This window comes from Danio rerio, chromosome 12 (genome assembly GCF_052040795.2).
Source record: "Danio rerio strain M-AB ecotype USA chromosome 12, GRCz13ab, whole genome shotgun sequence".
Lineage (NCBI taxonomy): Eukaryota > Metazoa > Chordata > Actinopteri > Cypriniformes > Danionidae > Danio > Danio rerio.
Window position 1 is genome coordinate 18262634 of NC_141032.1, and position 12763 is coordinate 18275396.

The 12763-nt window shown below is 36.9% G+C and overlaps 1 protein-coding gene and 1 long non-coding RNA gene across 2 annotated transcripts; both read left to right on the plus strand.

Annotated features, from left to right (window-relative positions):
• The first annotated feature begins 1023 nt into the window (after positions 1 to 1023).
• Positions 1024 to 9006, plus strand: LOC147841354 (uncharacterized). The gene is made up of 3 exons (XM_087276019.1): positions 1024 to 1058; positions 1190 to 1294; positions 1652 to 9006. Exon 3 carries the CDS (start codon positions 2764 to 2766, stop codon positions 4699 to 4701), a length of 1938 nt encoding a protein of 645 aa, XP_087132145.1. The 5' UTR covers positions 1024 to 1058; positions 1190 to 1294; positions 1652 to 2763; the 3' UTR covers positions 4702 to 9006.
• Positions 9007 to 9689: 683 nt separating this feature from the next.
• Positions 9690 to 11201, plus strand: LOC147841355 (uncharacterized). Its single transcript, XR_015503993.1, has 3 exons — positions 9690 to 9724; positions 9856 to 9960; positions 10318 to 11201. It is a non-coding gene; the product is annotated as an uncharacterized LOC147841355 (long non-coding RNA).
• Positions 11202 to 12763: the final 1562 nt, after the last annotated feature.

Below are 12763 nucleotides of genomic sequence, written 5' to 3' on the forward strand. Positions count from 1 at the left end.
TTTGTGCAGAAGTTTGTAGCGCGATGATCAGCAATGATTACTTTATAGACAGTGGTGTGGATGTTTAAACCAATTCAAGTTGCCATGGTGACAGAATGACGAGACTCATTTAAATGTAAACAATAATTGATTTCAGCGTTAAGTCAATTAGAGCAGCAAAAGCTGTGTGTTTACAGTACAGTATTTGTTAAATGTTACTAAATACAGAAAATATCTTACTAATCATGCATTACCATAGAAGCCCCATATCCCTAAAAAATAAATATTATCCCCGTTTTTCTTTATTATATTTTTACTTTTGAACTTCGTCATTTCCACGTCAGAAGTCTGCTCACAGTGACATGGCAGCCCCTTCAATAGTGCGTGTGTGTGTGTGGTGATGTGACCCGTTTATATAATCACTTTTTAAGGACTTAAATAAATGTATACGTCCTTAAAACATTGGTAATTAGTTCCAAAACACTACCTTACAATAGCCACAGCAGGGGTGGGCTGGGTTGTGTTAACCTGTGAATGTTTAAAATTTCAGTTTAAGACTGATGGTGTGTGTGTGTGTGTGTGTTTCTGATCTTGTTGACTGTTGTGTATATTGTGCGTTCAGCTGGAGGGCTTACTGTGCTGGGTTCTGTCAGGAGCGCTGGGTCTCTCTCTGGTCTTCTCCTTCATTCTGGTTCCTCTTCCGTGTTTTTCATTCGAGCCGAGCCTATATGGCATGTTTTTTATGTGTTTATGTTTCCTCATTATCAATAACCAAGCAAGTGATATGTAACCCAGGTTACTAGTGGGTAGTATACAGCAATAGAGCAAATAGAAATATAAGGAAAAAACATTGGCAGAATACTCGATTAAATAATATACATTAAAATTATTTACTTATATAAATAATTTATAATAGAGTATTATACAGCATTCAAGGGAATAGTGCTTTAGAATGACATCATCGTGCCTTACACTACAGCAGCAGATCAGCTTTCCAAACAATAACAAATCTCGCTTGTCTGTTAGCTTGTGTTTACCGTTGCTATGGTGATTCAGTGTTCGCAAGGGAAAGCAGAGATGTAAGTTGTTATATTAATAACAGCAGAAAACTATTAGATTTACATCTTTTAATGTTTTAATGCGTATTAACTGTGAAAATTGACCATTAATAAGATGCTGACATGATTTCAATCATATATTTTTAATGAAGGATTGAGAGAAAAAGACAAGATTTGTCTCTGAGAGTGAAATCTGCACACGAGTGCCACCTGGAGTTTTCCTATTTTTTTCGCTTTGATTTTGAATGATTTCCTTGGTGAGTTCGTGTTTTTATTATTTATTATTGTATTCATTATAACATGATTTAAACTAGTGTCGAAAAATGTGTTTCATTAATTAACCATTTGTTTGGTCTAGTAAAAACTCAAAGTATTATACAGAGTATTATACAAGTGATTGTGTAAAGTTTAAGTGAGAAAAGTTTAAGTAAAATGCTGTCATTTGTAAAAAGAAAATGCCAAATAGGAGAGAGAAATAGGAAAAACACAGAAATTCAGCAGAGAGAAGCATATACATGGTTATTTACTGTTGCTGTTTATTTAGAAATGTGTTTATCTGAGATAATGCATACACTGTAAAATGCTAATGGTTTCTTTGGCCTTGTGTTTTCAAGGCCAGGTTTTTTTTTTTTCTTTTCCTTGGTTTTGTTCGTTTGTGCATCTTCTTCTGATTTTTCATCGGTGAGATGTTCTATTGACGTCAGTTGCTGGATGTGATCTGCTCTGGATTCGAATTAATTGAAGTTTGAACTCTTTTCTGGATTTGGATTGTCTCAACTTCCATCGGCGTGTCTAATTGTGGAGTTGGACTGGCGAGCCTCCCATTGAGTGGATTCTTTGGATACACCTGTTGAAAAGATACAAAGTAAAACCTATTCAGCGTCATGGTAGGAGTGTAAATTTACAACACACTCACAAGTGCAACATCCTGGATCTCTGGAACTGAATTTGCAACCTAGTTGTTTTGCAAAAGAATCTTTTTGAAAGTTTATCACCTTTACTGGACTTTTGGAACATTTTGAAATGTTTTAAGTGAATGTTTTATTTTCATTTTTATTTTATTTGTACATTGTTCCTTTAGAGTGTTCATTCGTTGCAATTTTTGAATCTTTATAGAGAGAGGTTAACTGGTTTAAGAAGGGAAATCTTGATTATATGTTAAATAATAATACAATTTTAATATTGTATTATTAACTTACACTTGCAAACCTTTAATATAGTACTGTTATTAGCATATTAATATTATATTATTGTTATGATAGTAACCAAAATATAATATTAGCCTTAACAATAGAAAAAACAGAAAAATAACAATATTAACTTACCTTATTAGTGATATAGCCTGTGAAGAAAGAGAAGTGTTATTAGAGAGTGTAAATAAGATTGAGGTCATAAGATACGTGTGAAAAAAAACCTAGAATTTGTTTTATTTATTTTTATTTTTATTTTTTTTTATATTTCTGTGAACATTTTACAATACAATCTTTTATTATTCTTACCTCTGTGTCCGAGTCCTTCACTGTTGTTGTATCTTCTCTCTCTTTGGAGGAATTTAGACTTCTGAGCATCTGGTCCATTGATTAAAAGCTTATAATACATTTGTGTATCAAGGGTTACATACCAAAAAGTGGCGAGAGCCAGCCAGGAGAGAGATTGCAACAACAGTGTCTAATTACAGTATTCGAGTTCACTATAAATATTACAAATCGGAGAGAACTTTAACGTCATGGATATCATAGAAAAAGAGAATGTAGATATCTCAAAAACAGTGATTGTGGGTGGAATGACACTGACTGAGACAGACTCAGATTTAGAGTCATGGCTTTTAAGATATGGTAGTATTAACCGACATCTTCTCATTGATGACCCTGACTGTGAGTTTCATCGACATGCTATCATAGAGTTTACACATAACTCCGCGATGAAAACATTGATGCCTCTTTTGCCTTTAACTGTAGTTAGTATGTCAAACCCAAGTACCACTTTCATGGTACGTGCTTTAAGCTGCGTTTACCCCCATATTGCTAGTGATAGTGCTACTAATGGATATCTGGAGGAATTGCAAAACATTGCTAGTTTTAGTGGGAAATCCATTGAGGAAGTACTCCAAACAGAGTTACTGAAGATTAAATTTGGTCCTTCTCATGCTGAGTCACTACCTGTTTTGGATAAAAAGCTTGAATTTCCAAATGCAGCACGTTCTCAAATACTTGATCGTAGCACAGTCAGTTCACCAAATAGACTGCTGTCCCCAGTCATATCACAAAGTATGATTACTGAACAAACAGCTTTTCCTTCATCTAGAATTTCACCATTTCATGAAGTTGAGTCAACAAATTCAAAAAACCTGTCCAAGGAAAGCCTTAACCATAGAAGTACTAAACCCACAGTAACAGTGTCATCCCATCCAGCACTTACCATGGATATAATTGATCCTCCTAGCGTGCAAAAGGTAGTAGTTGAGCACATTGTCCGCACAAATGACACAGCTCCAATGCACCATACCTCTTTTCGCCTCCGATCTTTCTCTGGAAAAATTCCTAGACCTGTTAATGAGCCAGATTTTGACACTTGGCGTGCCAGTGTTGATCTCCTACTGACAGATCCTTCTATATCTGACTTAAATCGAGCTAGAAAAATCATAGACAGTCTGCTTTCCCCTGCTGCAGATATTGTTAAACATGTCTCCCCTAACAGTTTACCTGCAGTATATCTGGAATTGCTGGAGTCTGTATATGGCTCTGTAGAAGACGGAGATGAGTTATTAGCCAGATTTATGAATAGCTTCCAAAACAATGGTGAGAAGCCTTCAACTTACCTGCACAGATTACAAGTACTCTTAAGCACAGCTATTCGACGAGGTGGGATATTTGAAGAAGAGAGAAACCGATATCTTCTAAAGCAGTTTTGTCGCGGCTGTTGGGACAGTTCCCTCATTGCTGAACTTCAATTAGAAAGGAGAAAAGCCACTCCTCCTTCATTTGCAGAATTAGTAGTACTTATCCGTACAGAAGAAGATAAAAATGCCTCTAAAGAAGAAAGAATGAGAAAACATTTAGGGCTAAATAAACACTATCCTGCCCCCTCGAAATTCAGACTGTCAGCTCACCAGATATCTGCCCACCAAAGTGAAACGCAGGATGATCAAACTGACACATCTCTCGCAAAGCAAGTGTGTGAACTTCAAGCTCAAGTTGTTGCACTGCAAAAGCCTTCAAGCCAGAAAGAAAAGAAAAAAAATGCAAAACCAGATGAAGTGAGTGAGCTGAGAAATGTTGTCACTGAGTTACAGGCACAGATTACAGCCATGCAAACTACAGCCACTCCAAAAATTAAAAGTGATGTAGAAGCAACTGAAATTGCTGACTTAAAGAAACAGATTGCTGATTTAAAGGTTCAACTGACTGCCCCTGATATGTATAGAAACCGCACCAGAAACTTGCTGCCTGAACCTAGAGCAACAGATTGTTACAGAGCTAGTAAACTACCTGAAAGTAGACCTCGTCCGGGGTATTGTTTTAGATGTGCGAAAGATGGTCATCTTGCCAGCAGCTGTAGTAATGCTCCTGACCCTACTAAAGTTGCTGAGAAAAAACGCAAGTTAAGGGAGCGACAAGCCCAGTTGGATACCCAACAAGTAGCAATCATGAATCCTTTAAACTGAGGACGGTCTCTGTAGAGGGGCATACAGAGACTAAAAGAAATAATAATTGCCCTGAGAAACGTAAACAATTGTTCAACCAAAATGCGTGTGACGCACCCCCTTTGAGAAATTTACCAAGAGGATTAGTGGGAGTGAAGTGTACTGCCCAAATAACTGTTGGTGATAAAAGAGTTTCCTGCCTTCTGGACACAGGGTCCCAAGTAACTACTGTTCCCTGGTCATTTTATCAAGAGAATTTATCAAATTGTCCACTTAAATCATTGGACAACTTGCTGGAAGTGGAAGGGGCAAATGGTCAAACAGTGCCTTATCTTGGATATGTGGAATTGACTCTTAAGTTTCCCAGAGAGTTCCTTGGAACAGAGACAGAAGTGCCCACTTTAGCCCTGGTAGTCCCAGATTTGATGAACACTCCCCAAGTTCTAATTGGCACAAATTCATTAGATGCTCTTTACAGTAACTATGTCCAACAATCTGCTTCCTTTCCTCAATCTAACTTCCATGGTTACCGTGCAGTGCAAAAAGTTTTAGAAGCAAGATACAAACAAGCAAGTGCTGATGTAGTGGGCTGTATCAAATTCAAGGGACATGTTCCAGAGGTAGTACCTGCAGGATGTACAGTGGTTCTTGATGGACATGTTCTAGTTAATTGTCCTCACGTAGGAAAATGTGTAGCTCTAGAGTCACCAACTTCACCCGCTTTACCTGGTGGTTTGCTAGTTGCCAGCTGTTTGCATTCCTTACCCAGCAAAAGGCATCAACAGTTACCAGTTGTGTTACGGAATGAAACTCAGACCGACATTACCATCTATCCCAGAACTATAATTGCTGAATTGCGGGCAGTCCAAGAAGTAATAAAGAGTGGGCCAGTAAATTCCAGCACTGTCAATAAAGAACTTTGTGCTTGTTCCAATCTCAAATTTGACTTTGAAAATTCCCCATTGACACCTGAATGGAAGAAACGAATAATGGATCAATTAAATTCCATGCCTGAAGTCTTCGCCTTGCATGACTTAGATTATGGACATACAAACAAAGTCACTCACCGAATAAAGCTTAATGATGAGACTCCTTTCAAACACAGACCTCGACCCATACATCCTCAGGACATTGATGCAGTACGAAAACATTTGCAAGACTTGTTAGCAGCTGGAATTATCCGAGAGTCAGAATCCCCCTTTGCCTCCCCCATAGTAGTTGTAAGAAAGAAAGACAATTCTGTACGTCTTTGCATTGACTTCAGAAAGCTAAACTCACAAACCATTAAAGATGCCTATGCCCTGCCAAATCTGGAAGAGGTCTTTTCAGCACTAACTGGTTCGAAATGGTTCTCTGTCCTTGACTTAAAATCAGGATATTATCAGATTGAGATGGAGGAAGCTGACAAAAGTAAAACTGCCTTTGTGTGTCCCTTGGGGTTCTGGGAGTTCAATAGGATGCCCCAAGGCATTACCAATGCCCCAAGTACGTTTCAAAGGCTGATGGAAAGATGCATGGGTGACTTGAATAGAAAAGAGGTGTTGGTCTTCATCGATGATCTGATCATTTTCTCTGAAAGTTTAGAAGAGCATGAATCAAGGCTGATGCACGTTTTGAAAAGGCTCAAAGAATATGGACTGAAGCTATCGCCTGAAAAGTGCAAGTTTTTCCAGACTTCTGTTCGATACCTTGGTCATATTGTATCAGAAAATGGAGTGGAGACTGATCCAGTGAAAATTGAGGCCCTAAAAACCTGGCCAAGACCAAGAAATCTCAAAGAATTAAGATCTTTTCTGGGATTTTCTGGATACTATAGGAGGTTCATTCAGGATTATTCCAAGATAATCAAACCCCTTAATGACCTCACAGTAGGGTATCCACCTCTTCAAAAACGTCACCTACAAGAGAACAAGAATAAGCAATATCTGGACCCCAAAAAGGAATTCGGAGACAGATGGAATCAGCCCTGTCAACAGGCCTTTGACATGATTATTGAGAAACTCACCTCTGCACCTGTTCTGGGATTTGCAGACCCAAAGCTTCCTTATGTTCTGCATACTGACGCCAGTACCACTGGGCTCGGGGCAGCCTTATACCAGAAACAAGAGGGACAAATGCGGGTCATTGCTTTTGCAAGCAGAGGGTTGACAAGAAGTGAAAGCCGGTATCCAGCTCACAAGCTAGAATTTCTAGCTCTTAAATGGGCAGTCACATCTAAATTCAGTGACTATTTGTATGGAACAGAATTTGTGGTCGTAACTGATAGCAACCCTTTAACTTACATTCTGACATCTGCAAAGCTTGATGCTACCAGTTATCGCTGGTTGTCAAGTCTGTCCACTTACAATTTCAAGCTCCAGTATAGGGCTGGAAGTCAAAACTGTGATGCAGATGGCCTTTCAAGACGACCACATGGTGAGCTTTTAGATGACCCTGTATCCCAGAAAGAGAGAGAGAGAATTAAACAGTTTACCCTTCATCATTTAGATGAATTTGGAGTTGAAGATTCTCTTATCCTCCCAGAGGCCATAAAAGCCATCTGTGATCGACATCAGATTGGAAATTCCTCACATAAATGCAAATTTTCCAACCCTTCCATTGCCCTTGTTGAGTCCTTAGCCCTGCATGCAGATGTATTACCAAATGCGTTTGAACAAGAAAATGAGCATGGTCTTCCAGTCATTCCTTACCTGTCTAACGAGGAGTTAAAGAGACAGCAGAGAATGGATCCTGATCTCAAATTCATTATCGATTGTTTACAGCGGAATGAAAAACCTTCTAGTTCAAAAGACCAGTCGCTTGCTGTTACTCTGTGGATAAGGGAATGGAACAGATTAGAATTAAGGGATGGATTGCTTTATAGGAAGAAGCAAGATCAGGAAAGCACTCACTATCAATTAGCCTTACCTGTAGCTTTACGTGGAACAGTGTTGAAGAGTCTCCATAATGATATGGGACACATGGGCATGGAGAGGACACTTGACCTTGTCAGAACCAGATTCTTTTGGCCAAAAATGTCATCATCTGTGGAAGAGAAAATTAAGACATGTGAGAGATGTGTACGTAGAAAAGCGTTTCCTGAAAAAGCAGCTGAAATGATGAACATCAAGACTACCAGACCATTGGAGTTGGTCTGTATGGACTTCTTGTCTTTAGAGCCAGATCAGAGTAACACCAAAGATATATTAGTTATTACAGATCACTTCACCAAATATGCGGTGGCTGTGCCTACCAGAAACCAGAAGGCACAGACTGTGGCTAGATGTTTATGGGAAAACTTTCTAGTACATTATGGATTTCCGGAAAGACTGCACAGTGATCAAGGACGAGATTTTGAGTCAAGCCTCATCAAAGAGCTATGTCTCGTCGCAGGTATACACAAAGTGAGAACTACTCCTTACCACCCAAGAGGAAATCCAGTGGAGAGATTCAATAGGACCCTTCTCCAAATGTTGGGTACTCTTGAAAACAAAAAGAAGTCATGCTGGAAGGAGTTTGTCAAGCCTTTGGTGCATGCCTACAATTGCACTCGAAATGATGTAACAGGATACACTCCCTATGAACTTATGTTTGGTAGACAGCCCAGGCTGCCAGTCGACCTAGCCTTTGGGTTACCTGTGGATCGTTCTACCAAATCCCACTCTCAGTATGTAAAAGATCTGAAAGAAGGTTTAAGAGAGAGCTATGAAATTGCCATCAAAAACTCTGCAAAAGTAGCCCAACGTAACAAGCGCAGATTTGACAAACATGTGGTTGTTTCTACTCTTGACGTGGGAGATAAAGTCCTTGTGCGAAATTTGAGGCTAAGAGGCAAGAACAAACTGGCAGACAAATGGGAACCAGATGTCTATGTAGTTATCCGTAAAGCTGGAGATCTCCCAGTATATGTAGTCCAGCCTGACGGAAAGACCGGTCCAGTTCGAACTTTACACAGAGACTTACTTCGACCTTGTGGATATTTGTCTGAAAATGAAATTGAAGAAATGAGTCCTCCAAATGTTCAACGTAAGCCCAGAACTAGGTCTAGCTCTGCTCTAGAATATGCTCCCAAAGAACATCAAATGAGTGATCAGTCAGAATCTGAGGATGACTCTCTATATATTAGAAATGCAGGACACCAGTTGGAATCCATTACAACGACTGTGTTACCTTCATCACAAAGTCCAGTGCTTGTAAGGAACTTACCTGGCATAGAGCCCATTGAACCACTCCCTGTCGTGGTGAACCCTGAAAAAGAAACCTTACCTGATTCCAGACTAGAAGAAGACTTAACAGAAAATCAAAGAGATGATGTCAATGAGAATTTCTTACCTGTGCTGAACCCTGCTGATATTGACCCCAAAGAAATTGAACCTGAAAGAAGTGGAAATAGTGTTGAAGGACAGATCCATAGAAGGGCGCTTGAATTAGATCCTGTTGATGTATCCCATTCTAATGATCAAAATCCACATGTCAAAAATGTTTCAAGTAACCAGCCAATAGTGGATGAAGACCTAGATACAAGTGGCCCTAGACGCTCAAAAAGGCAATGTAGACCTCCTAATAAGCTTGAATATCATAAACTAGGAAATCCCTTGACACTAGTCATTCAGTCCTTACTACAAGGTCTGAGTTCTGCCTTTACCACATCGTTAGAAGAACCCATACTCACTAGAGATCAGCCCTTTGTTGTGCCAGACCCTTTTCCAATTGCAGTGACAACCCAACCCCGTACATGCCCGAGGACGTGCCTGAATTCAGGGGGGGAATGTGTAACCCAGGTTACTAGTGGGTAGTATACAGCAATAGAGCAAATAGAAATATAAGGAAAAAACATTGGCAGAATACTCGATTAAATAATATACATTAAAATTATTTACTTATATAAATAATTTATAATAGAGTATTATACAGCATTCAAGGGAATAGTGCTTTAGAATGACATCATCGTGCCTTACACTACAGCAGCAGATCAGCTTTCCAAACAATAACAAATCTCGCTTGTCTGTTAGCTTGTGTTTACCGTTGCTATGGTGATTCAGTGTTCGCAAGGGAAAGCAGAGATGTAAGTTGTTATATTAATAACAGCAGAAAACTATTAGATTTACATCTTTTAATGTTTTAATGCGTATTAACTGTGAAAATTGACCATTAATAAGATGCTGACATGATTTCAATCATATATTTTTAATGAAGGATTGAGAGAAAAAGACAAGATTTGTCTCTGAGAGTGAAATCTGCACACGAGTGCCACCTGGAGTTTTCCTATTTTTTTCGCTTTGATTTTGAATGATTTCCTTGGTGAGTTCGTGTTTTTATTATTTATTATTGTATTCATTATAACATGATTTAAACTAGTGTCGAAAAATGTGTTTCATTAATTAACCATTTGTTTGGTCTAGTAAAAACTCAAAGTATTATACAGAGTATTATACAAGTGATTGTGTAAAGTTTAAGTGAGAAAAGTTTAAGTAAAATGCTGTCATTTGTAAAAAGAAAATGCCAAATAGGAGAGAGAAATAGGAAAAACACAGAAATTCAGCAGAGAGAAGCATATACATGGTTATTTACTGTTGCTGTTTATTTAGAAATGTGTTTATCTGAGATAATGCATACACTGTAAAATGCTAATGGTTTCTTTGGCCTTGTGTTTTCAAGGCCAGGTTTTTTTTTTTTCTTTTCCTTGGTTTTGTTCGTTTGTGCATCTTCTTCTGATTTTTCATCGGTGAGATGTTCTATTGACGTCAGTTGCTGGATGTGATCTGCTCTGGATTCGAATTAATTGAAGTTTGAACTCTTTTCTGGATTTGGATTGTCTCAACTTCCATCGGCGTGTCTAATTGTGGAGTTGGACTGGCGAGCCTCCCATTGAGTGGATTCTTTGGATACACCTGTTGAAAAGATACAAAGTAAAACCTATTCAGCGTCATGGTAGGAGTGTAAATTTACAACACACTCACAAGTGCAACATCCTGGATCTCTGGAACTGAATTTGCAACCTAGTTGTTTTGCAAAAGAATCTTTTTGAAAGTTTATCACCTTTACTGGACTTTTGGAACATTTTGAAATGTTTTAAGTGAATGTTTTATTTTCATTTTTATTTTATTTGTACATTGTTCCTTTAGAGTGTTCATTCGTTGCAATTTTTGAATCTTTATAGAGAGAGGTTAACTGGTTTAAGAAGGGAAATCTTGATTATATGTTAAATAATAATACAATTTTAATATTGTATTATTAACTTACACTTGCAAACCTTTAATATAGTACTGTTATTAGCATATTAATATTATATTATTGTTATGATAGTAACCAAAATATAATATTAGCCTTAACAATAGAAAAAACAGAAAAATAACAATATTAACTTACCTTATTAGTGATATAGCCTGTGAAGAAAGAGAAGTGTTATTAGAGAGTGTAAATAAGATTGAGGTCATAAGATACGTGTGAAAAAAAACCTAGAATTTGTTTTATTTATTTTTATTTTTATTTTTTTTTATATTTCTGTGAACATTTTACAATACAATCTTTTATTATTCTTACCTCTGTGTCCGAGTCCTTCACTGTTGTTGTATCTTCTCTCTCTTTGGAGGAATTTAGACTTCTGAGCATCTGGTCCATTGATTAAAAGCTTATAATACATTTGTGTATCAAGGGTTACAGATATTTAGTAATAATTACTTTATTCAGTGTCTCACAAAAAATAGTATTTTAACATGTGTTCTCAAGGGACAACACTATTGATCTTATTCTGCAATGCGCTTCTGATTCAGTTCCTTATAGGAGAAATGACTATGAAAAATAAAAGGCAGAAAGCGGTCAAACTACTAGTGTGTGTACATGACTATACAGACAAAGTAGAATGATATAATAATAAAATATCGGAGCATCGAGCAGCACAATGGGCTGTTTTAACCTCTAAAAATGTAAAAAGCGGCAGTAAAATTATTAATAGTTTATTGATTCTGAAAATATTTAGTGATCCATGCATAAATTTGTCATTTAATAAAGGAATCACAACTCTTAGTTGTACCCCTTAAACCCAAAATATTTGCTTAAAGTGTTTTTTTTTTTTTACTATTTATTTATTTATTTATTTAAATTTTAGTTACATTTGTTTTATTTAGTATTTTGGTTTGATGTTATATTTAATGATGCTAATATTGAATGGTCTTTATTTATAATAATGATAATAATCCCATTTAAATACAGTTGTAGCAGAAGAAATAAGAGACCAAGGACTTTCTCTGGATTTATGGGTTTAAGTTAAATGTTTTAGGCATTTTATTCTCTAAAGGTCTGATAACATTTCTTCAACATTTCAAATAAAAATATTGTCATTTAGAGCATTTTTAATCAGCCACTGTCAGAAAAATGAACTGTGACTGAAAAGCAAGGATAGTAAACTGACTACTGTAACTCCTCTAAAGCTACTGTAAAACATTAGTATCGTGTTGACTAAAATGAGCATGTCTGAAATCCTGATACTATACTATACTTCTAATTTAAAAAATAAAACAATAATAATGACAAATTACCAGAGAAATTTACAATATCTAAAATTATTTAAATCTTTTTTTTTTTTTAATTCTGACAATCAATTTTTTATAGGAAAAACCCACTATCTATTAAGCTAACTTTTTAAAGAAGTCTCTTCTACTCGCCAAACCTGCATTTGCTCCAAATAGCTGATAAACCTGAAATAAAAAAAGCTTTTGTAGCATTATATTACAATATTAAATAGCTTGGAGCAAGCAGAATTATTGACTTTTTTCTTTGTTTTAAATGAACAGTTTTATTTAACAAGGATATTTTAACTTGAGCAAATGTGACGATAAAGTCATTTAAAATGTCTTGCATGTTTAATTCTGATAAATGAAGTTCTTCTGAAATTTCTAGTTATCAAAAAAAGCTGAAAATCTTCTCCCTGTAAGCCTGTCCGCTCTGCCCACCAGGATGTAGATGTCTGTCTGAAGGACTGCAGTCCCACCTGAAAGAAGAAGAGCAGGATGCTAAACTACTTAGAAATATATTATATCCGTGTGGATAATAAACGTTGCATAAGGAATAAGATGACACACAGACTGTTTTACTGCTCTTCGTT

Coding starts and splice junctions, on each gene's coding strand:
- LOC147841354 (XM_087276019.1), top strand. CDS start 2,764: ATGGATATCATAGAAAAAGAGAATGTAGATATCTCAAAAACAGTGATT.